The 25,059-nt window shown below is 39.8% G+C and overlaps 2 protein-coding genes across 3 annotated transcripts; both read right to left on the bottom strand.

The window, feature by feature from the left end:
• Positions 1 to 813: 813 nt before the first annotated feature.
• On the bottom strand, positions 814 to 15,643 carry LOC100693640 (putative hexokinase HKDC1). 2 transcript variants are annotated; one of them, XM_005458923.4, is made up of 21 exons: positions 15,198 to 15,643; positions 13,785 to 13,947; positions 13,500 to 13,657; positions 13,282 to 13,404; positions 13,051 to 13,146; positions 12,774 to 12,873; positions 11,906 to 12,089; positions 9,266 to 9,421; positions 8,953 to 9,186; positions 7,214 to 7,355; positions 6,953 to 7,109; positions 6,617 to 6,765; positions 6,293 to 6,412; positions 4,573 to 4,668; positions 4,331 to 4,430; positions 4,075 to 4,187; positions 3,801 to 3,967; positions 3,430 to 3,585; positions 3,235 to 3,322; positions 1,455 to 1,600; positions 814 to 1,310 (listed from the first exon to the last, which is right to left on the bottom strand). In XM_005458923.4, the coding sequence occupies exons 1-21, from the start codon at positions 15,258 to 15,260 to the stop codon at positions 1,184 to 1,186; spliced, it is 2,838 nt and encodes a 945-aa protein (XP_005458980.2). In that variant the 5' UTR covers positions 15,261 to 15,643; the 3' UTR covers positions 814 to 1,183. The 2 variants fall into 2 exon arrangements, with proteins under 2 accessions (XP_005458980.2, XP_019214919.1); XM_019359374.2 differs by lacking the exons at positions 13,500 to 13,657; positions 13,785 to 13,947; positions 15,198 to 15,643 and having other exon boundaries at positions 12,975 to 13,146; positions 13,282 to 13,402.
• Positions 15,644 to 16,057: 414 nt separating this feature from the next.
• Positions 16,058 to 24,279, bottom strand: supv3l1 (SUV3-like helicase). Its single transcript, XM_019359384.2, is given in 19 exon segments — positions 16,058 to 16,599; positions 16,602 to 16,794; positions 16,954 to 17,102; positions 17,585 to 17,761; positions 18,557 to 18,637; positions 18,729 to 18,828; positions 18,927 to 19,046; positions 19,199 to 19,292; positions 20,048 to 20,228; positions 20,342 to 20,433; positions 20,525 to 20,602; positions 20,963 to 21,036; positions 21,038 to 21,069; positions 21,220 to 21,388; positions 21,482 to 21,596; positions 21,689 to 21,796; positions 22,331 to 22,408; positions 22,625 to 22,803; positions 24,164 to 24,279. Coding segments are annotated over 19 exon segments (2,346 nt in total). The 5' UTR covers positions 24,265 to 24,279; the 3' UTR covers positions 16,058 to 16,374.
• Between the last annotated feature and the right edge of the window lie 780 nt (positions 24,280 to 25,059).

Below are 25,059 nucleotides of genomic sequence, written 5' to 3'. Positions count from 1 at the left end.
GTAAATTTCTCCCGTATTTTGCCTGATTGGCTTCCTCTAAAATCAACAACTGAAACTAAAATCCTTCTCCTTACATGCAAAGTCTTCAATAATTAGGCCCCATCACATCATTGAGACCTCATAGTATCATATTATCCTAACAGAGCATTTAAGACCTTAGAGTTTCTAAAAGTAGAATAAGACGCTGAGCCTTCAGCTATCAGCTCTTTCTCCTTTAGAACCAGCTCCCAGTTTGGATTTGGGACATGCACACTCTTTAGTTTTTAAGCTTGACACTTGTGTTTGTGCTGGATCAGGTGACCCTGAAGCGTCCTGTAGTTTCGCGATGCTTCTTCTCCACTCACCTATTTCCTCTCCACATGTGTTTATATGTTTCTGCTGCCTGACAATAATTTTTTGGCTTCTCTCTTCTGAAGTTTTGTTTTGTCCTTGTCTCTCTATGCTCATACTTCACTTCTCTTACCCCTCACAGCCCACAGATTGCTGCCCCACCCCGAACATGGTTCTGACGGCAGTTTCTTCCTGTTTAAAGGATGTTCTTCCTCCCCAGTGTCATCAAGCACTTCCTCATAGGATTGCTGGGATTTTCTCATTTTGGCATGTGACCACACAGCTGTGACTGACATTTTCACACAGCTAACTTGGTAACTTGATCACTGGAATGTGGCGGGTTTGGGTTTGAAGCATATATATTAAACCACAGTGGGTTGTCCTATGCCAGGTTTTCATTTCAGTTCAAATGAGAGTGTTGATTTATTGCAAACACAGATAACCGTGGATTAACACAGAAGGGCTTATCAAGTTAGAAATATTTTATTTTATGTTATTTGTGAGCAGTAAAGATAATAGAAGAAGTTTTCTTCAATTTAACTTAACTAACATGGATTAAGTTAACTAAGCTGAAGCAAACATAGTGTCAGAGTGTTGACTGACACACCCTTAATATAAAAGTCAATTAAAACCAATTACAGTTCTTTTAAAATTTATTACAAACAGTGATTTAATCACAGACAGCAATGCTTCCATCTTCCATCCACACAGTCTGACACTTTCTTAGGCCAATACAGAATTTTGGTAGTGCAAAAAAAACAAAAACAAAGAAACTGCAGTGCAACTAAATGAAAAAAAGTGAAAAAACATCTTCGGACATCTTTTTTTTTCCAGGTGTGTGAAGTCAACGATCTCACTTCTGCCTGGCCACAGCAGTAATCAGGGCAGCACCTTTCCCGCTGCCTTCCTCTGATGGCAAGAAGGTCACGTTACACTGAGGAGCCAAAACTCTGGTAGTCTCTTGAAGGATTCCAGAAAAACTAGAAACAAAAGAAAATGTTTTAACCAAGCTGTTTGAATAATTATGAAAGGTTAAAATGAAAGTACAGTACACACCTGACACACACCCAACACATCACTGCACCCAAAAACAAACAAACAATATTTTTATTAAATTAACTCACTGTGGGTGTAGTTTGTAGAGTGCACCATCAACCCCTACAGTGACGTTCAGATGGTCCAGTCCTCGGTTCTCTCTGATCTTATCTACCACGGCTGCCATGCCTGCCCCACACAGCTCTGCTGCTCGGCGCGATACCGCTCCACATACCTAAGCAACAATGGAAACCTTTATCAATATTGCAAGAGTTAACAGTCTGCTGGCGTCACAGTTTTCTCAGCCAGACAATGCGCAACACAAATAATATGAAGAATATTATCCAACCTTAAGGTAAGGTGGAAGCAGAGAGCATATTTCTTTGAACCACTTCCCAAACTTTATCTGACGATAACCTTATTTCTGTTACTGTAAAAAAAAATTAATAAAAGCTGTCCATAAGTCAAAATTTTGTGGAAATTTCAAGTTAGGTATCTCAAAATTTAGCTCAGAATTTCAAGATAATAAAGAAAATTTTGACTTATGGGCAGCAATTTTTTAATTAATTTATTTATTTAAATGGCAGAAAGCTTTTAGAGTAAAGGCAGATGAATTGAAGAATCTTTCCAACAGCACAACTGATTGTTTGTTAATTTAAACTTATTTTAATCTGGATATCTGGACTGCTTTTAACCATCAGTTATGGTTAGCAAGACTGTTTATGTTCATTAATTTCAACCAGGTATCCATACTCTTAGGAAACAGTTTCCAGCCTTTTTTCAAACATTTTAACTGTTAGCCAGACTTTTTCTGTGAAAACCCAGCAACCACTGGTTGTGAGTGAAAAATGATTATTCCCCGACTGGTTGCAAGAGAATTTTCAGACAAACATGAAAAATTACAGGTTATCATGGCTGTATGCTAGCAACTAAAAATCACAAGCAGGTTTTTGGTTCTTTGCAGCCTGTTTCACTCAGCGAGAGCCAGCAAAATTCAGAAATCACTGCCAAATAATCAGGGAATAAATACAGGACTTTTCCCTAGCAACTGGTGGCTGTATCTCATCTAGTATGGCAGAAAAATCTAGAGCATTATGTACATGATGTGATGTGAGAAAAATAGAATAAAATCATTCTATCCTCTCTCCATTAATATCTGGAGGGTTGGATCGATACCAGAAATAATAACATAACAATGCTACTTTTCAAGGACAATGTCTAGATTTTCCTCCAATTTCTCCCTGAAATTAGACTTTCTGATGTCCACAAACAAAGGTGTAACCAGTAACACTAGCAAAGATTTAGTTTAGTGTACCCAGAGTTTGTTTAGTCTTTCTGTTGTGCAAGATGGCTCACTAGCATGTCTTAATGAGAAAACTTAAATCAGGCATTCACAAAACTTTGGCTACTAAGTGCCCATTTAAGGACTCTACATGGTGTATAATTTAGGACCACACAAGAAAAATCCACATATCAACACTTTCTGTCGAGCTAAAAGCATTGAAATATGTTCTTTCAGTTTCTGTGCAGTTATTGGAGAATGGAGTTACTGGAGAAGACAGAAAATTTCCGGTGCATCTTTCTTTAAGATACCAACAGGCTAAATAAAAGTTAAGAGCCGTCTTTGGCCTCAGTATTCCACTTTGCAAAAAACCCTGTAAAACAGCCAAGATTATAACAAATTACACCTGTGCATTGTTTGCACTAGATCAAAATATCTGATGGAAGTAAGCGACGTGGTCCGAGTCAAAATACATACACAGAGGCTTAATTGTTAACATTTTTATACCTTGTCAAAGAGGAAAACATTGAATTTGTGATGCAGTCTGTAGGAGGTTACTGTGTGGCATGTTGCTTTCTATCTTGTACCTCTTTGACAATGATGCTGTCATCACAGGTACTGTCGAGCCCCAGGTGCTGGAGAATAGATCTGACTTGCAGTAGAGCCAAACGGTCACTGGAGGGAGACAACACAGTTACACAGCAGAAAATGCAATATTCATGTTAAATTATGAATACTTTAAAATCTATCAAAAAATAGCACATAGGCATCGTTTGTCCTACCTCTCTATTTGTGACAGATATTTAGTTTGGAATATTCCAGGTGTTTTTAAGGTTTCGGTGACGCGTCCTCTGAACAGCAAACCTCCTCTTGTTAGATCCAGTAATACCTCTCGGACAATTTCACCTAAATACATCCCACTGGTGAGCTTTTCAAACCTATAAACACAAATATAAACTTGTAAAATGTTGTGTGACCATCACAACTTGCTACAAGTTACTGAATAAATCTCAAAAACACCAAATAACTACTACACGAGACACATACAGTATGTGTCACAGTATGTTTAAAAAAAAAATTCTGTCATAAAACATCCAGTTTTACGTGTGTGCACCAAGCAGGTGTCATCATATATACATATATATGATGATACCTTTGTTTTCCAGGGTTTACTGAGTTGTGGTCCACCTCAGCATCAAAAGGTGTGATGATGTCATCCAGGGATCCATCATCACCCAGACCCCCCCACTCTGTGTTTATACACATCCTTGATGTCTCAGAAGTCTCCGCCTTCTTATCTCCTTTTGACCCATCATCCTGCTGAGAGAGGGAAACACACACACACACACACACACACACAAAGTGTTTAATTATGTTTTAACAATGCGTTTTTAGCTCATTGGCACCCAACAAGCAAGTCCTTCCACCTTGTCCTCCACTGCTTCAGGTGTCTCCTCGTCTCCTTCTGTTTTCTGTTTCTTTTGTCTAATCTTCTCAATGTTCTTGAGTTCCTCCATGTAACAAGCATTTGACCCAGTTCCTGTAAAACAGACTCATATAGCTTATTTCCTTATTACGTCAAATATTATAATACTGTTCTTTGCATTTAAAATTCTTAAATGAACCATCATAACTATAAGCTTATTCTTAACTTAGCATTTCTTCACCCTTGAGGTCACGTACCTGCGATCAGTCCAACTTCACACTGAGGGTCTTCATAGGCACAGCTCATCATTGTCCCAACTGTGTCATTGACCACTGCTACTATGTCCAAGTCATACTCCTGTGTGCACACACCCACAAATGCACTGTATTGTTCCTGTTAGCCTAGACGTGTACCAATCTGATGTAACGTTTCTTCCCCTCATCTGTTTAAAACGTGGCCATCATTTTAAATCTTTACTCTGTTGTTTTTATTGACTCACGTTACGTCTTTTGATGGCCTCCCGTAGCAAGTTAACAACATCATGTCCTTCACAGTCTGTGGCCTTGAAGCCTTTGGTCCAGCTGACCAGGATACCCTACAGAACATCCAAAGGTTGAAAAGGTTACAAACTGCTACAGAAATAATAATGCTACTGCTTTAGGAGTCTGTTTACATTTTTATTTAACAGAACAGTTCTGTAAATAACATTCTGAGAACATCTAATGATCAAGTGCCAAAAACTGTAGTTCCACTAATGTCCACGTCAGGCTAGTTCCAAAGGGAGTCAGTCCCCTTGGATTCATATTTTAAAATGCCCAACTTTAGAGCAATAAAAGTCATGTTTCAAGTCTGGCACAACAAATAATTTTGGCGTCGATAGCCAGTTTTTCATTTTTTAAGACAGCTGCACTGGGAGGTGATTTTAAAAAGAAACAAAAAACATTTTTCTATCTGTGTGCTGGAGTTCTGGATGTTGTCGCTTTAATTAACAGATGACTCAGTGTCTATTATTTCAATGGCCTCACCTGTGCTTATTGGATTCACTGAATTGGACCTCTCATCTGTGTTTCTAAGTGTTCATCTCTTTTGGAGCATTTCTCATGGAACTATAGCCAGTGAGTACTATTTGTTTTTTTATTTGTAAAGCACATTTAAATACAGCTATATATGTATGTGTGTAATTACATTAAAATAGTCAAAGGTGGACACATGGACGATAAACAATAAGCAATAAACATAATGACGACAACAACTGGATGATCCTACAAATGTGGCACAGCAACTACAATGGCTTTTTGTTTGAGCCGTGACCTCGGGACATGTTAGAGATCTTTGCCCATAGATCTAAGAGACTTGGGAGCTGAATGTAACTGAATGAGTTGATGATGATGTCTGTGATGCCCCCCTTCATCCATCTGACAAGTAACGTGGCTTTCTGTGTGGTATGAGCTTGAACAACAAGTTTGTGCTTCAGTTTTCAGTTCTATCTGTCTCTCAGTTAGTCTGTCAGTGTTTTATCTTTATGCGTCCCTATACAGTTTACAGATGCAACCAGGCTATCTAGTGTTAACTGATAACAGGCCACCCTCTCATCCAAATATGATAACTTCTGGCTCCAAAAAACTAACATGTTGGTGGCTAAAATGTTGAGGCTTCAAAATGCAGATTCTAGAAACCAGTGAGTGATGTCAGATTTGCTACATCAATCTACAATCTGTGGCCTTTAACCTTTATGAGAGCAGCACTTTGAGGAAATCAGATACCAAATAATATACTCCACAGGACTTTGAACAACATCCAGCCTGGAAGGGAAACAACCATGTGAACCAGTGTGATTTTTAGACAGTTTAAAGCTACAATTTTCTTCTAATGAGCGATACTGTCTAAATATTGTGTACTTTTAACAGCACTATATGATGTTTTGTAATTATTTAGAACAGGTTCAAGGTGGTTTGGTTGTCTAATAAGAATTATTTCCATCCATTTGTCAATTTTCTTAACAGCTTATCCAACTGTATCTGAGGGCTGAAGCCAGTCCCAGCAGGGACACGGTGGGTTAAAGCAGGTTAAACTCGGACAGGTTGCCAGTCCCTCACAGGGCATACTATTTCTAATTTAATCACTTTGATACAAAGTCTAGCTTATTGTGTTTTACTACTTCATTGTAAAATAAGGTGCAGCCAGGTTTTCTGTGGCTGCAACAAACTATTTTGTCGTACCGTGTCAATGGCCGTCTGCTCACAGGGGAAAGAGAAGGTGAAGCCTGCTGGAAGATGTGCTTTCTTCATCCCCATGTAGTCCAGGAAGTCACTCACGTATTGTGCTAAATGATCAAACAGCTGGAGACAAACAGAGAGAAAAAAAAACCCAGACGGTGTGTTATATTTTCAGTACTGTTTTTCAAATGGAAGAATTAGACCCTACCTCGTTTAGACAACACTGTCAGCAGTGTACAACTTCTTATAATTAATTTAATTACTTAATGACTAAACCCAGTTTGATACTTTCTGTCAGGGTGCTGAGGGTATATGCATGTTTCTCACCTCTTCTCCTGTTCCCTGCATTATCTCCAGCGGCACGGTGTAGATTTTATGGTAAAGCCGTGTGTTGTTTTGAAGGCCTTTCTTGAATTTAACCAGCATAGCTCTGAAGTTGGTTCCTCCCAGATCCAAAGCAAGATATTTTCCATGCTCTGGTTAAAAAAAATAATAATTATGATCTTTTTTTATATTTTAAAAATACAAACTTTAAAAAAAAAGATTTTAGCAAAGAAGTTACATCTTTGCAAAAGCTAGAGGTGACGCTGAATGTATTAATTGTGTAGCTGCTGTTTGGGTTTAATTAAGAGGCCTGTAAGAACGTCAGCGTTTGTCTCTGACCTGTGCCATCAGGTGTATGGTAAACGTAAGAGGGCAGCATCTTAACTGCTGAGGGGCCTTTGTTCTTTAGCCCTGCCTCCAGCCCTGCTCTCATTGTGGCCTTGACCAACTGGAGCTGCTCTTGACTCAGTTTGAAGGGAGCCAGTGTCTCATCCACCTGCAAAACCAGAGATACTGTTTATCAGATATTTAAGCCTTTCTTTTTTATTTAACCTGTGAAGAATCACACAAACACAGACATACAACTTGCAGCACTCTAACCTGTCTCTTCCGTGATGCCAAGCGTTGGGCGACTGCTGTTACCAAGGCAGCCCCTTTGCTGCTGCCGCTGTCCGAGAGGACGAATCGAACCTGGCACTCAGGAAGCAACCGGCGCACCACCTTATGGAGACGTTTAGGATACCTGGAATAGAAGTGACAGAAACATAAAATATTCAATATTTCATCAGGCTATTTTAGATGTTTCTTAAGAAGTATTTATATTACTGATCTGCAGCTCATCAGGTAAGAGAGGACATGATGCTGTTATCTCCAATCTCTTCATCAAGGCCCTGTTTGTTGTGTTGGGTTCACTGACTTTATCAGAGGTGATCAGGGCGTCACTATCATAGACATCATCCACTGGATTCCAAAGCTCTATTTTTTAAGCCTTGTCGGGAGTTTTTTCACTCACTGAAACTGGTGATTGGGATGCCGAGATGCTAAAACCATGACTGAGACCTCAGGTCAAAGAGCAAAGAAGCCAAGGCAGGTTTTCTATAGGCTTCTATACAGGCTGACTTCTTTTTATCCACTGCTGGCCATCAGAGAGATTAAGGCAATTCCACAGAACCAGAATAGTCCATCTTTTGTTTACAGCCTATAGTTTTGCTAGAGTTGAGGTCAAATAGTGCACATGGGGATTCTCATTGTGTGTGAGTAGTGAATGCAGTGCTGAGCTGTGGTACTGGGTGGTTGACGTTAGGTTAAACTCAAGCGTGACAAATTTACCCCAATCATTTTGTCACGGTTCTGGGTCAGTTTGAACCCAGTATTTTGAGTTTGTTATATTTTGGTTTACTTTTGCATTATGAATTGTTCCTTATGTTTCTCTGGCACTTTGTGTTTCAGTTATCTTGGTGTTTTGGATTTTCTCATTTTGTGGTGATGGTGGTGATGATGATTATTGTTATTGAGTTCCATGTTTCTGTTTATTGGTATTTAGATTTGTGTTCTCATGTTTTGTGTGGGTTTAGTTCCATGTGTCATTTTCTGTCTGTCTCTCAGTGTCAGGTCTGCGTCTTGGTGTTGTGTTCTCATTTCCTGTTTTATTGTGAAGGTCCGCGTCTCATGTGAGTGTGTTCAGTTTTACCCCTGTCTCGTCTTGTTGATTATTCCCAGCTGTGTTCCCCACCTGTGTGTAATCTCCTTGTGTTTCTGTGTGTATTTAAGTCGCGTCTTCTGTGTTTGTAGTTGCTGGTCCGTCTGTGTATCCACTCTGCTTCATTCTGTGTGTTTCCCTGCCGTCAACCTTCTTTCCGTCTTCTGCTTGCTGTTATTCGTGTTCAGGTTTGTGCTCTTGTTCAGGCTCCGTAGTTTAGTTAACCCAGTATAGTTCAGTTCTCCGTTTGCTGTTTTGTCCATTTTTGTGTTTAATAAACCACCCTCTCACCTGTACAAGTGCCTGCGTTTGGATCCTCCTTTATTTTCCACACGGCTCCTCTCACTCGCCGTGACACATTTAATAGCTTATGTCTCTGGTCATTTATTTAATCCATTGCTTAACCCTAGTTTCTTCTCAAGGCTCTTTGTCAGTGAAGTTTAATTGATTTTGCTTCAAACTTTTATTTATTTTGGATTTTAAAAAAATATCAGAAACTTTTTACAGCAGCCATTAGTCATAGTTAGAAAGGAAGAGGACTATTGATAGTACTGGATCTTTTTGTGTTTTATGTTACATATTTATTAATCTCAATAGTTGTAAATTAATATGGGTTTGAGTGATTTCCACACTGACTTACTGCGGATGTGTCTTGTACACCGTTCCGTCCACTCCCACAGTGATCCTCAATGCCCTCAAATGCCGGTTTTGCTTGATTCGGGTTAAGATGGCAGCCAGCCCTGCGGCCACCAGATTGGAGGACCTGAAGGACACGATGGTGCTGACGTGTTGAACAGCAATGCAGTCATCTTGTGATGGGTTCAAACCAAGCTCCACGAGAATATCTCTGGTGTTCTTCAGACCATTTTTGTACCTGAGACAAATGAATATCTATGGCATCATGCTGTTTTTGGACAGACGCCATGTGACCCAGAGAGATAAAGACAACTTACTCCTCCATGGCTGCCACGTGTGCTGTGGTTATCTTCCCTTTGGTCATCAGGGCATCAGACACGAGTCCATCAAACAGCTGTCCCAGTTTAGTCATCTTTAATACAACCAGCCTCACTAGTTCACCCAGATACATCCCACTGACCATCTTCTCAAAGCTACAATAGACCAGAAAAGGATCAAAGGTTTATACAGAGTTCTACAGTACTGAGCAAACATCTTAAGCCACCTATTTCTGAAAGCTCTTCAGAGTTTTTCTTTAGACATTGGTTGCTTTTTCACTTTTTAGTCCCGTCCTTGTAGCAGACACTTTTTCAATTAATGTTTTTTTTTTTTCAGTTTGATAAACCAATACTGGCCAATGAATTGTTCAAGCATTAAAAAGACACCTAACTTAAGGTGTGTGAATGTGTGTGTGAATGGGTGGATGTCTGGATATGTAAAGCGCTTTGGGGTCCTTAGGGACTAGAAAGCGCTATATAAATACAGGCCATTTACCATTTAAGGGATGAACCAGCGCTTTGTAACCAATTTTATATTGAGCTGTTTGTTAGCCTGTCACAAAAAACACATCGTTTGTTCCCATTTCATTAGTTGAATTTATGAAAAATCCCCAAAATACCACAGTTTGACAAGCATAAAATGGTAATATTGAACCAAGAAGCTGAGGCCCAAACAGCTAGAACTGAAAAGCTGGCATGTCTCACTATGATGTGCAGTGTGTCCTTAAGAAAACTGTGGAAACTGGACAAGTGGAGGACAAAAAAAGCATCAGTGCTAAATCTACATCAGAAGAACATTATCCAAGAGTCACATATGGCAAAATACACAAAAACTGGAGTGAAATTTAGTGGCAACAGGGTTTATGGAGTGAGTAATCCAAATCTGAAAGTTTTGGTTTAATTGTGAAGATGTACGGAGATGATCAGAAGAGAGGTACAACAGTGTGTGTCTATAGCCATCTGTAAAACACGGTGGTGTCTGTCATTGTTTGGGATTGCATTTCAGCAAGTGGCGTTGAGGATTATGAATACAGAAAAATATCATCAGATCAGATTTTTGACACCACACAATACCATCTGGAAAAATTCTGATTGGCATCTGTCTGACTATCAGCATGATAATGATCCCAAACACACTCCCAGTTGGAACAGTATCAGTCATGGACTGGCCTCCTCAGAACCTAGACCTTAACATTATTGAAGCAGTGTGTGATCTTCTTGGCAGAACAAAAGGCAGCCAACATCCAAAGAAAAGTTTTGAAAGTCCTTCAAGAAGCCTGGAGAACTATTCCTTACTCCAGTGGTTCCCAAACTTTTTTTGCCAGGCCCCCCTTTTTTACAAGAAAAATGTTCGCCCCCCCCCACCGCACAAACACATCCTCCAAACACACACACCCATATTTTGTTTACAAACTCCATTGCGGTTTATTTCACACCTCAAACATTTAGTAAACAATTAAGCAAATACAAGTAAACGGCAATAAATTACAGGTAGTAATAAAATACACTACTAACTCTTTTACGCTGCGTCCACACCTACACGGGTATTTTTGAAAACTCAGCTGTTTCTATGCGTTTGGGCCTTTCGTCAACACGTAAACGGCGTTGCGATTCACCGAAAACGGAGATTATTTAAAACTCCTTTTTTGCGTTTACGTGTGGACGAGGATTACAGAGTTCGTCACGCAGCGTCAAAGGTATGTGCCTCTTTTCACCTCACGCTGTGCGCCACGTTATTGTTTACATGAGATGAATTGCAGAATGGCAGATAGAGACAAAATACTGTTACTGTTAATCTGACTATCTGCAGGTTTTACACGCTTACATATACACACGCAGTTACTGTCCCTCCATTTAGAAAGGCAGAGGCGTCACGGTGTTATTATTTTACGTGTAGTTGTTTTTCTGTCTAATAATATTCAACATTGCTGTCAATACATTTTTCAAAAAATGCCTCTCTGTGCAAAATGGGTTTAAACACATAAACAGCTGTGGGATGCTGTTTGTCCGTGATTTGAACCGGGGAACAAATTACGGCAGGATCAGCCTGATATTATTTGTATCCCACTGTAACTTTACTGCATAAAGAGCTAACATGTCCAAAATGTCAGGAGTAGTTAGTTATTACAAGAAGTGTTTGTGAACTAAAAATCAAGAATGTGGGATACTGTTTGTCCGTGATTTGGAGAGCCCAGCGCGTGCTCCCGACGCAGGGAAACTAATTTTGCAGGGGAGACCTACCTTGGCACTTGTGCAGGTGAAGCCAAAGGGAAGATATGCTTCACCATATTTTCTAGTCTTTGGCTTGGAAGGAAGTTGGTTTGGAAACATATTTGGCGATGCTTCATCTCCTGCTTTGCGTTTATGTGGGAGCTCCGTCAAAAACCTGTCCACAGTGTCCAAGCGCTCTTTTTTTTTTTCTTTTCATACAGCGCCCCCCTGCAATGGCTCTGCGCCCCCCCTAGGGGGCGGGCCCCACACTTTGGGAACCTCTGCCTTACTCTAAGAAATTACAAGAAAACTTCCCTATGAAAGTTGCACCTATTTCAAATTTATCCTTGAAAAACATAAATAAATGAAAGATGTCTTAATGGACAGTCTATTTTATATAAAAAGAAAAGACAAAGCTGCTTTCCTTACATTTGTTTTCCAGGATTGATAGAGGTTGCATCAACATCCTGGTCAAACTCTGTTATGTAATCATTCAGGGCCCCATCGTCCCCAAAGCCTCCCCACTCAGTGTTCACACACATCCTGCCCTCGTCTCCCTCCACCAGGTCAACATGACGCAGCTCCTCCATGTAACACGCGTTGGTGCCTGTGCCTGTAAGCACCCAAACACACAGGATACATAGACTTACTCCATTAAGATTATTACAATAAACGGGATACGTTAATGGCTCTATATGTCTACACTTCACACTGCTATCTAATTCAATATCCACACATGCACAGCAAACCAGCAGAGGGAGCAAGATGACTATGGGTAAGTGTGCTTTCTCTTCTTTTGCAAAATATTGTTTCCACTTGTTTGCACAAAAAACATGAATAAGAATTGATCTAAAAATATTTAAACATGTGTTTTGCAAAAATTAAAATACAAAGTTTGGAGCAGATTTGCAGAATCAGAGTTATTAATGCCTTCTACATTTACAGTCAGCGCTATTTCCTGTCACTAATATGCAGTTATCTATGATTAGATAATATCGATTAGCTATGTTTAGATAATTATGCATCAATCTTAAGAGCCCCAAAGGCTCACTAGATAAAAAAGAAACCAGAATAAACCCCAATTTATAGTACAGAATTTTAGTTTCACGTTTTTTGTAGTTTTAATGCAGAACATTTGCTTTGTTTTACTGAACACTGGATAACTTTATGCTTATTCAAATGAACTATAAAAGAAGTTTAGAGTGATGGCTACTCATGTACATGTCACACTCATACAAAACAATAGTTTCTGTAAAAGGACACAAGAGACTAGTTTGAATTATGTGAATCTACTTACCAATGATGAGTCCTACATCGCAGTACTGATCATCAAAACCACAGGTCATCATTGTCGCCACAGTATCATTAACCATCGCTAACACTTCTATGTCCATTCCCTGCAGAGGGAGTTATTAAAGAGATAAACCAGGTTATACTGTTCAGTTTACATAGTGGGTATCAGATGGGTTGAACTCTTTATTTTTCCACTTCATCTTACGTTATATTTCTCGTCATGTCTCGGTTTCTGCAGATAGTTTATGGGTAAATTATGGAAGCAAACACTGGCAACCCACCCCAGTTCTGTCAATAGCCTCTCTGAGAGCCTGGACCACATCTTTCCCCTGAAGGCCTCGAGCCCGGCAGTTCTTACTCCAGCTCAACAGTAATCCCTGCAAGAGGAAAGAAGGGGTTCGAAGGATTATGGGATCTAAATCTAAAAAGACAGACAGATGTCAGCACGTGGAGTATAACACACTACAGGTACAGCTCATGAAAACCGGATGTCTGGATGTAGAGAGTCATACCTTATCCAAGCGGGTCTGTTCGCAGGGGAAAGAAAAAGTGAATGCCAGAGGATGTTTCTTCTCCAGACTGATGTTCTTTACACGAAGAAAGTCCTTCAGAGATTTTGACACATGGTCAAATAACTACAAAGACAAAGACAATGACGACGGAAAAGTTCAAATCTCTTCTTGCTTGTTGAGTTCTCCTCAAATCTACTTTCAGATCTTTTTATTCTTACCTCTGGTGCTCTCCCATTGAGCAGCTCCTTTGATATAGGGTAGATCTTCTCCTCCATCTCCACTCCTCCCTTCCTGACCCCCATCCCCTCTCTCACCTTAACCTGGAGCACCTTAAACTTGGAGCCTCCAAGATCCAGTGCCAGAAACTGTCCCTTCTCTGCAAGAGTGATTGAAAGAGAAGGAAGATCTTTAATCTCTTGCTTTTACTTCTAAACAATGGCAGTCTTCTTTTTTTAAAGATCTGCTCAGCAGCCCTAATAAAATAAACCATTAACATGAGTAACCTGAGCCATCAGGAGTGGAGCGGACATGTGTCGGCAGCATTTTTACAGCTGCGGCGGCCGAACTTTCAGCTGAGAGCCCCTTCTTCATTTCAGCCTGGAAACGAGCTGAGATATCAATTAACTGGTCGTCATGGAGGCGCATTGCATGCAGAAACCTGTCGACCTGAAAAAGAAAGAGACACAGAACAGAGAGAGCAAAACAAAGTGAGATGTACCGCTGTATTTTCACCGACAGGACTTGAATGAGAAGGGATGAAAGAGAGAAAAATTTATATTTCTCTCTCTCATTTGTATTTTGTGGACTTTCTTATTAGGTGTTAGACTACTTTTGCTTCTCTCATTCAGTTAGTTTTCTTTTTATGTCCTCTGTTACTGTTACATGCCTCATCACAGTTTTAGAATATTACATATCAAAATTCACCAGAATTGATCTGAACATCTGATCAACAGAGAAAAGTTTTTAAAAAAACAACTTTTTTCTTGTATTTCAGATATGAAGGATTTTTTCATTTATCTGTGATGTCTTTTCACATATGTTTTGAATTTTGGGTTTATTAATGTGAATTTGAAACTCACTGATTGCTTGAACCAGAAAACTGCAAGTGATAGGTTGAGCAAAAATATTTCAAGTGATTTTGTGGTAACAGTAACTCAACATGCCAAACTGTCTCTGTAAATGAGTTAGGAAGTAGTATAAAACAAAAAAGCTGAAGATCATCAGCCACACCCCGTGTGCTGTATTCACAGCTGAACCGTCGCCGTGGAGCATGTGCTCATAGGACAACACCCTAAGGTTTTATGATATAAGAGCCAGAGTGTGAGTGTAGCGTGAGCGAGTACAGTGTGATTGCAGGAGTGTCCATACTTTGTCCCGGGTGAGAATGTGCGATCCAATGTGGACTAAGAGGAGCAGCGACGCTGCCAGGGAAAATTGTTAATGATTGTTCAGATAAAGATAAATGGTGACGCAGTGACTAATGATCCCACATTTCACCTTGATCATTTATATTACTGTACTGACTTCTGCCATGTTTCGTTGACTTAATTTTAGTCACGTGCATTTCTGCAAATCCTCAAAGCAATCATCAGAGATTTGTCCTTCTTTTAATCACTTTCTCAATCTGGATAAATCCTGATAGAACTGCCTAAGAAGTAAATCAAGAAACTACACATTAGAACAGTAAGTTTATCATTGGTGGCAAATATATCTTTGATGATAAATGTGGCAAGTAGAGTTGCATATAAAAGATGATTTCCAATTAAGAGCATAAATCCAGTGCATTAGCAGCTTACACATTCATAATTGAGAAGACTTAAATAAATGTAGAGCTTCAAACCCCCTCATTACAAGGGGTGTAATGTAATTATATGCACTGTTTGAAACAGTGTTGTGTTTGTGTGTGTAGCACTCACCTTCTTTGTGGGGTCCTCCTGGAGTTTGGAGAAAAAGAAGGAAATGAGATGAACAGCTAACATCTTCACTGATAAGAAACACCATGAAAAGTCTTCCAGCTATTCTTTGATACTGTCAGCGTGCGTGACAGGCTTCGCTGAAATAAGAAAAATGTGTTTTCCCCGATCCTTTCCACTCTGCTAGGTGTTATTTTTTTTACATTTGTGCTCTCATTGTCTCTTACTGAGTCCACTGAGCAGATACCAGCCTCTGCACTAATTCAATGATTAACAGCAAGCACAACCCCCTTTCTACAATCATTTCCTTTAATGTGTCAGATACAGTCTTGCTTAGTGTTTTCGTCATAGTGGCTCGAGTGACTTTTCCTAAACTTTGGACCGAAGATTTTAGGAAACTCTAAAATATTTGAAATCCAAAGTTACTGATCAAAGTTATTGAAAACGACGACCTTTTATTTTCCTGCAATGCACTGTAAGTGATGTACCTTGGCCTCATTAGACAAATTTGTAAGACAAATTAATAATGCAAAAAATAATAAATATAATATTATGGATCAAACTGCATGTATGCACTGTATATTTTGGGAATATATATATATTTTTAAAAGGAGACAGACAGCTCATATTATGTTGCAGTAAAACTCCCATTTTACAAAAGCTTCTTCAGGCTCTTTTTGTTTCCATCCCCTTGCAGCTGCACATCACATTGACAAAAAAACACTACAAACATCAACACATTTAAATACTGTTTACTATGATATCATTTCAAGCATACAAAAAAGAGAAAATATGACATTTTATCTGTATAACAGGCCTATTCCCAGTTCGAGCTCTCACTTTTTTCCTCAGTTAAAGAAATGTTCATAGAAATTACGTATTAGAGTTTGACGACTGAGAAAACTTCAAGCATTTAATGAACTTCAGTGTCTTCTGGTGTCACAAATGCTGCTGAAACAGCACATTTGACAATGATGTCTGTCAGTTATTGGTGTCACAAAGAGGACATTCTCTCACCAGACACTTGATCCTTCATAGACACAGCAACTGGAGCTAGAAACATTTTCCAGCTTTAGTGAGTTTGTACATTTGTTGATTAGAAGCAAACATTTGGTTAGATCTGTAGCACAGGAACAAGGTGTTTCACTGAAGCAAAATGAACAGGTTCTTCATTTCTTCTTCATTTCTTCTTCTTTTTCCTTTTCCCTTTGTTATTACTCTGATGCTCCAGATCGAGTGCCCTCTGACTGCTGTTGTCCTGCTTCTGATCTTTAGACCATTCCCTCTGCAGCTGCTGGAGCAAATCGGGCGTCAACAGCCCGTCTCTCACCAAACGACTAGCCAGAGAGCTGTCCATCATCTGTCCTGAGGCTCTCTGTCCCCTTTGACCTCTGCTTCCAGTCAAAACTTAGTGCTACCAGTTCCCCTTCCTGTCTGGCTATGCCTGTTGCTCTGCGCCTGCAGTGGGTCAGTGACTGTTGGGTCAGAGGCTCTGATGAGCCGGGTGATATTTCGCACACCCTGCTGGATGATATCATCAAGTTCCCGCTGGATTTCTCTAATTGAGGCAGTATCTGGAAACATGTCCATAAAACGGTAGCTGCGGAGGCAGGTAGACACAAACAACGAAGATCAATATGGCAAAACTGGAAATTGCGACAACAAAGAAAAGTTCATACAAACAAACACATCATGATCGCATATTAAAAAGACATAAAACAGGTGAGGCAGCTTGCCAAAGGTGGAAATATAAAGCTACCTTAACCAGAGGTAGAGATCCAACACGTCATGGACAGCTTCCAGGTGAACCAGGTCTTTAATGTTTTTGGGTGGAGCCAGAGGCCAGCTGATGTGGCGACAGACCCAGTCAAACGTCAGGGGTTCGTCTCGACTGAATTGACGGGCAAACTGGAGAAGAAACGAGATTGATCCATCAACAGTGCAGATGACATGCTGTACACACTCAAATAATAAAGTGAATGTTAAACGTATACTTTGTGCTGAACACAGTTTTAGTATTTATTATCCAATCACAGTTTTATTTACACAACCAAATTACCTTCTATAGGTGCATCGCTATTGCTCTAAACTAAATACTCTGAGCCTTAGCACACACGAACAATAGAAATATGCAGAACTTAACCCTCGATCTCAAAGGTTGTGCATTCATGCCAATTTTATCTACTCTTGTTTTATCAGTTTGATAAGACCATAAAAAGAGTCGGGTGTGACAGGAGGGTTATTACGCCACTGCCTCACTGGGTCAATTTCCTTACCCTTATTTCATCATTTTTACTCTCCTCATCAGCACCCTCTACTGCTCACTCCTGTCCTTCCACCATTAACCTTAAATCTCTGCAGCCTTCTCATGTTTACATCCACTCACTCACCTTAAGGAAGGAGGTACATACAAACGGCTGCTTTTTGTTGATGGGAGCAGTGCAGAAGACGTAGCGTGACCTCAGGTTAAGCGGTATGTGCTGAATCATGTCCGCCAGAAACTTAAAGTCGTCAATGTTGCAGACAAAATACAAACCATCCACCTGAGAGAGGCTGACAAATATGTCCTGAGAAGGGGGCGAGAGAACGAGAGCATTTACTGTCTTGAATAAGACGTGGCTTTAAAATGTCTAACAGTAAAAAAAACAAAAAACACACACACAAAAAAGAAACTGAAATATAAAAAATTGTGTGTTTTGCTTTATGTACCCATTCACAGCCTAAACACATTTCTAATAGGGTTCATTTTGATTCACTCTTTCAGTACGCATGCTGCACCTCGCAGAAACACAAAACAATATTTAATTTCATTTCTGCTACAACAGGAAATTGTAAACATACTTTTATGCTGCTACAAAATTACAACATAATTTTGTCATGAAAATGTTCTTTTATCAAATAATTTCATGTAATGTGCACTTATAACTGATGACTGCATAGAGAAAGGATACATGCAACAGTGTGCTGGACCAATCAGTTGTATTTGTTTACATTTGGGCATTTCAGATCTTAAGTCTTAACCAAATACAGAATTTTTCAGGCGGTTTCACAAACTGTTGAGAAAAAAAAGCAGCTAACAGTCTCAAATAAAAACACAGCTCCTGAAAAATACTTGAAACTCACTCTACAGTGAAATACCACCTTCTGTTTCAATCTAAAGACTGCTCAGGTTTTGTTTTACCACATTATCAACTATTTAACCCATCTCAGTAAACTCTCCTCACTGATGAAGACCATGACATGTAGCTGGAAAACATCTTTCCCCCCCGTTTTTATGCATTTATTTTTAATTCTGCTGTTTGAAGGGCTATAATGAACATTTCAATTCTTGCAATGATCACTAAATGAGCGGCTCTACTCACAACAAGGTTGGACAGCGTTGCATCGGGCAGATGGTAAGCAAACATCTCTATCTGCTCTGCAGTCGGATGGAGTCCTGCAGTCTGAGGCAATCAATTGGAGAATAAAATGAGATCGATGTGTTACTGCAAGAAAGCAGAACGTAGGTTTTGTGTTTGTGTGTAAAATGATCACCTCTATAGGATCGACAGAGTGACTGAGTATTTCTTTGAGGACGGGGAGATCGTCTCTGTGCATGGTTGTAACTTCTCCCTCTTTAAACTTGGAGGAGAACCTGCAACAGGTGGCAGAAGATGGAGTTTAATACAGTGGCCTAACAGAAGCTCAAAGGGATTGTCTGCATTGTTGTTGTCACACAGAAAGGAGGCTGACCTCCCAGCACGGCCAGCGATCTGCAGAGCCTGAGAAGTGCTGATGGTCTCCATCCGTTTCTCCCCTTTCTCATTAACATTAGGCTTCACCAGACTGTTGAAGATGATGCGTTTTATACTCCTGGAGAGAGAGAAGGGGTGGTGGGGTGAAGTAAAACAGAAAGGTAAATGCACAGATGTAAGCTTGATAATGAACAATATCCTATATGGCAGAAAGCATGCAACCACTGATATGGCTCTAAAAATATTTCATAAAGTATGCTTTGCACTTACAGGTTAAGGCCCATGCCTATAGCATCTGTAGCAACCAGAATCTTGCAGGGGTCATCAGGGTCATTAAACTTCTTTGCCTGGGACAGCTTGGTGCCTGTAAATCAAAATTTTGACATTAAACCATTATTCTCCTAAAAACTAACCAAACCTACTTATTGGCTCAGTTCTACACAAAGACATACACTCACTGGCCATTTCATTGGACGGACTTCTTCAGCTGCTCATTAATGGGTTACATTTACCCATGTTATGCATTTTAAAAAAGTGTCATCCGGTCTTTTGAGTAACCAGTTTTGCTTGGACATTCATCGGATGGTTGGGTCAGAATTTTGCGTAAGCAATACAAAACCATGGATGCATCCTGCCTTGTAACAATTGTTCAGGCTGGTGGTTGTGTTATGGTGTGGGGGGTATTTTATTAGGCCCTTAATACCATCTGAGCATTGTTTGATTGCCAAAGTCTGAGTACTGCTGCTGACCATGTCCATCCTTTTATGATCACAGGATACCCATCTTCTGATAGCTGCTTCCAACAGAATAAAATAAAGCTCAAATAATCTCAAACTGTTTCTAGAACCTGATAGTGAGTTGACTGTACTCAAATAACCTCTACAGTCCACAATCCAACAGAGCACCTTTGGGATATGGCAGAACAGGAGATTAACATCTTGGATGTTTAGCCAATAAATCCTTAGAAACTTTTGATGAAAAGGTTAATTCTTTGTGAAGAATTAAGACAGTTCTGAAGACAAACGGGGCTTCAACCAAGAACCAGAAAAGTGTACCTTAAGAAGTGACTGTTGAGTGTAAGCATTCATGTGACAAATATAAAACCCCTCAGATACTCACCTGGAGGTAAGCTCCCATAGATTACAGCACATTCTTGCCCTCTGGCCTCGATCTGCCTGCTGATTGAATAGATGTCATTTTTACTAAAGCACACGATGCAGTCTCCTGGTCTCAGGTTGTCTAATGACTCCACAGCATGATCCAGTATTGAGAAAGGAGTTAGACGCTGGTAATTGTGAACCTGCAGAGAGAAGAAGACTGAGATGAGACTAGAAAAAGGGGATCTCCAAAGACGAGGTTAGAAACATCAGCCAAAATCTTTTCTTTCAGATGTCACGTCTATCACAGTCTCACCTCCACCTCCTCTCCAGTGGTGAACATCAGCTCTTTGATAAAGTCTATGGCAGCAGGTTCCCCACACACGTGGATCTCCTCTGCACAGAGACCTGCACAAATGCACAGAATAATAAATTAATTTAGGTTTTAAAAAATAAATAAATAAATAAATGAATACGTTTCTGAGTATGTTGTACAAACCCAGCAGAGCTCTGGTCCATGCCCATCCTCTGGAAGGATCTCGGATCATTTGAATTTCGTCGATTACAGCAACCTCATCTATAAAGACAAAAAACTGAGGTCAATATCTACCTTTTAATCAGTTAACATACACAAAATTTCAATAACTACCTAATATGAATTGATAACCTCTACATTTTCCTTTTTAAAAATATATTCAGTTTTTTCAGATTAAAAGACAAATGTATCCATTTCTAGATCAAGGTTTCAAACTTCATTGAGTGCCATCCTTTATAATTTAATCATACATGGTTATAAGGGGAATTTTTGTTTCCCGTGACAGATTATTTATTAACATCACAGAAACTCAGGTCAAAGAAAGAATATCAGAACAGTACCTAAAATATTAAACAGTATGTAAAAAAAAATTTAAAGAATGATTATCACAGGTGCACTTACACGGTGTAGTGACGCTGCACATCTCAATGGTGCAGGCCACATGACCAGCTGCTCGACCCTCTGGGTCTACAAAGGTCCTCTCCAGTAACCAGGTCACATGGTACACCCTGAAGCACACAGAGAAAGTGCAATTAATGTCAGTATTAATAGAAAATAAGACACCTTGAAAACATACACAATGTGACCTTTCTCCACACACAAACACACTAGGACACATGAAAAGACTTTGATGTTTACACAGGAGCACAGTTACGTACAGCATCGTTGCGCTTCTCAAAGATCTCGTGGGCCAGCAGCTTCAAGGGGCCACAGTACACACCAGACTTAGCAGCCAGGTAGCGTTGGATGGCATGGTAGGTTTTACCACTGTTAGTTGGCCCAGCGTGGAAAATCACCTTCCTCTGGATGGCACGTGCCTCGGGGTACCTGGCGAACACATAAATATGGTTTGGTAGTGGAAGCCAGAAAGCTAACTTTAATGCGAAGTGTGTGGCATTTGGTCAGGTTTAAAATACACACCAGTTGGCCGGGACCCTGAGGTCTGAGATCTTTCTCAGGTCATCCATACAGTCCAACATGGGAAAGATCTGCTTGGCGTGACGCATGAAGTATGGATAGATATCATCTATATGACCTGAAGAAAATCATACAGAAAAATATTTCTAAATATAACGGTCACTGAACAAACAGTTTCAACTGTAACAGTTACTCCATAAAGTGACAAACCTGCTCCACAGCAGATGTCGTTGAGGATGATGTGCAGGTCGGCGGGGAGTGACGTCATCTCTAGGATATACTTCCTGAAGCTGATGAAGGCCTGGTGGAACAGACGAGCTGCATGCGCATGGAGAGAAAACAGATAAGCCAATGATATCTCGTGTTGAATTTGTGCAAATTTCCCTGCTTGTGTAAATTTACAATTCTCTTCCTAGATATTCATTCCGTTACTTTCCCATTGTTATGAGTATTGGTTAATCCACTAAGTGTTGTCAATCAATTATTTTATGCTGACAAAGTGAAGTTCCAGTCAAAAAGTTGTAGTCAATCATGATAACTAATGAGAAGATAACAGGCCTTGGCCATGTTATGTTAAAAGACATTGGAGAACCTTCAGCACCACTTCTTAAAAGATTTAAATGAGTCTATATATATTTGACCCTGTGCAGATTAGAGAGAGCCCTAAATAAATTCAAACCTTGATGAGCGTATGTAAAGTTCTGACTACATCTGTATATAACCCCTTCATGTAGCCCCTATAACCTATTTGTCAACATATAAACAAGGTTATTAGACAGAGGAAATCTCTTTCTGGCATATGATCACTGGCTTGTGGCCTTCCATGGCTAAACTGACAAACACGTTCCTCACCATCCAAACCCGAGTCCGCTGCCAGCTTCTGCATCTCTTTCCGTTTGTAAAACCGATTCAGAACCTTCAGCAGCTCATCTGAATCACAGACACAAGCAGCAGAGACAAGAAGATGTCGCATCATCTGAGGAAAATCACCTCCACCTTTATAATCATTCGCAAGCAATAGAACAAGTATACGCTTTCATTATATTTTATTTAAAAAAAAAAAAAAAAAAACTAAAAACAACACCCGGTTTTACATTATTCCATCCAGAGTAGTTTAACTGACCTACTTAGGTTTCGTTTACTCACTTTTATCCAGCGGCTGGGTGAGCTCTATTCCCACACCGCCGTCTGCCGAGGTGTCTGCCTTCAGGGAGACGGGGACAAAGAACGAGGTGTCCGGAGGTTTCGGAGAGGAGCTGTTAGACAAAACATCCCTCTTCCAGACCACTGTACTGGGTCGATGCTGTCCCTGTAACAAACTAGACCAGGGGTCTGCAACCTTTAACACCCAAAGAGCCACTTGGACCCGGTTTCCACGCAAAATAACACTGGGAGCCGCAAATACTTTTTGAAATCTAAAATGAAGATAACACTGTATATATTGTTTTTTTACCTTTGTGCTTTGTGTGAACAACTAAAGTAAGTAAGTAAAGTTTATTTATTAAGCGCTTTTCACAGACAGGCAGTCACAAAGCGCTGTACACAAATATTAAAATAAACAATACAATCAAGACATTATACACAATGTAAAAGATCAAATGTAAATAATGTAAAGAATATAAAATACGTAGATCAACAATAGGCTTGTTTGAACAGAAAAGTTTTTAACTGCTTTTTAAAAGAATCCACAGAGCAACCAAGGTGTGTTGCTTATGAAAGCCGTGAAGTGCTACAGAGAAAATTACATTTTATCTATGTAATTAACACATTTTGAACTCTTAAAGAAATACAACAAAAGGAAAGACACCCAGCTGAACTAAAATGATCCATGTAGCAAACAAAAACTGTTGTGAGCAGCCACCCTTTTAAAAAGTAATTGGAAAAAAAGCACTATGCCGCTAAAAAAAAAAAAAAAAAAAAAAAAAAAAAAAGATATTTGCAAAATTCTGCCTAAATATCTATTTTACCTTGTTAATGTGTGTGACGGGGCGTGGTCTGCAGTGCCGCTGAACGGGAGTTGGACGAAGCGGCACCCGCAATCACGCCTCGCCGCCTTAAAGTCTGTGCTCTCTCTGCTATTGTGTTGTCGGGCTGTGAGCTGAAAAGCTGCAGCCGGCTGTATGCGTACAGCAACCGTGTGTGAAAAGTGGTCAATATAGAGATTCTGAAAAGCATGTTCATGCAAACATCGTCGGGTCTGCCGTGATATGTTTACAATGAGACTTCTGGTCCCGAACCTCTGCTCACAGCGTCTGCAAATCGGGGCATTCATCTTCATGCAGGACTGTAAGCTGTCATCTGTGAGGCGTGAGCGGTGTTTGTTTTTAACGTAGTTCACGGTGGAGAACAGCTGCCGACATAATGTGGATCCGAAGATCCATAATTGGCCTACCTGGGGTTGAAAGTCTCGATAAATGAACGGCGTTTCGGCGGGTACACCGGCTTCCCTGAGTGTAACGCTTATTTTGAGCGATGAAAAAAATAATAAAATATTTTATTTTTATATTTCAAAATCACAACAATCTTCCAATATAGAACTACAAGTTTTTAAAAAAAGAACTAAACACAAATAAAATGCACTTCAGCTAAATACTTCTAATTTATTTTCCCAAACTACGCGGAGCTGCAGGACTAAAGAGCCGCATGCGGCTCCGGAGCCGCGGGTTGCCGACCCCTGAACTAGACCCAGAGGACACATGACAGCTGCTGGTGGTGATGCGAGCAGTCCGGGAGTTAAAGTGACGCTGAAGCCGAGAAATGAAATAAACGCAGCGGTTCACCGACATGTCGGCCTTGGGGTGACATCCTCAAGGACTACACAAAAAGCTTGCCAGACTCACTCCATACGGTCAGGTAAGTGTGAATAAATGGCTCACAGAGCAACAGAGGACGGTCAACACACTCCTCTTCCTTGTTAATGATTTGACCCCCTTACCCCTGGATCCTGCTGTTACTTATGTTGGTCAGGTATGTTTCCCCTCTATAAAGAGGAAAAACAATCGTGAAATACGAACTGTTTCAAAAAGACAGAACTTGTGTCCCAACGGCTGTCGCCTACTGGAATAACTTATACCAGGACCTGGAATGGGAGAAAATTTGGACCTTACCGTCAAAATTTCTATTAAATAACAAAATAAAGGAAATATCTTTTAAAGTTATTCGTTTTTACCCAACCAGATCTTTTCTTGTACGTTATAAAAAAGACATTGATGTTAACTGTACATTTTGTAATTGTGTGAAGGAAGATATCTCTCATTTATTTTGGTCATGCTTATACACAAAACTTTTCTGGCAAGAATTTAGTGTTTTTGTTGTTTCCTTAATCTTTTTCGAGTTCTCTCTTTGTTATGAGAAAATATTGTTTGGTTTCTTTAAGTACCCCATGCACAGGGCAAACGAATTTTATTTGATTAATTTATTGATATTATTAGCTAAATTTCATATACATAAGTTGAAATTTTCTAATGCAAAACCATCTTTTCAGTGCTTTTTAAATGAAACCAAACAATATGTAAAAACCATACAACATTCTCAAAATTTAAAAGCTGTCAAAACCATAAGCTTATGTTCCCTGTTCAATA

This window comes from Oreochromis niloticus, linkage group LG1 (genome assembly GCF_001858045.2).
Source record: "Oreochromis niloticus isolate F11D_XX linkage group LG1, O_niloticus_UMD_NMBU, whole genome shotgun sequence".
NCBI classification, from domain to species: domain Eukaryota; kingdom Metazoa; phylum Chordata; class Actinopteri; order Cichliformes; family Cichlidae; genus Oreochromis; species Oreochromis niloticus.
The sequence above is the reverse complement of the archived record's forward strand: the minus strand, read 5'-3'. Positions and strand labels throughout refer to the sequence as shown.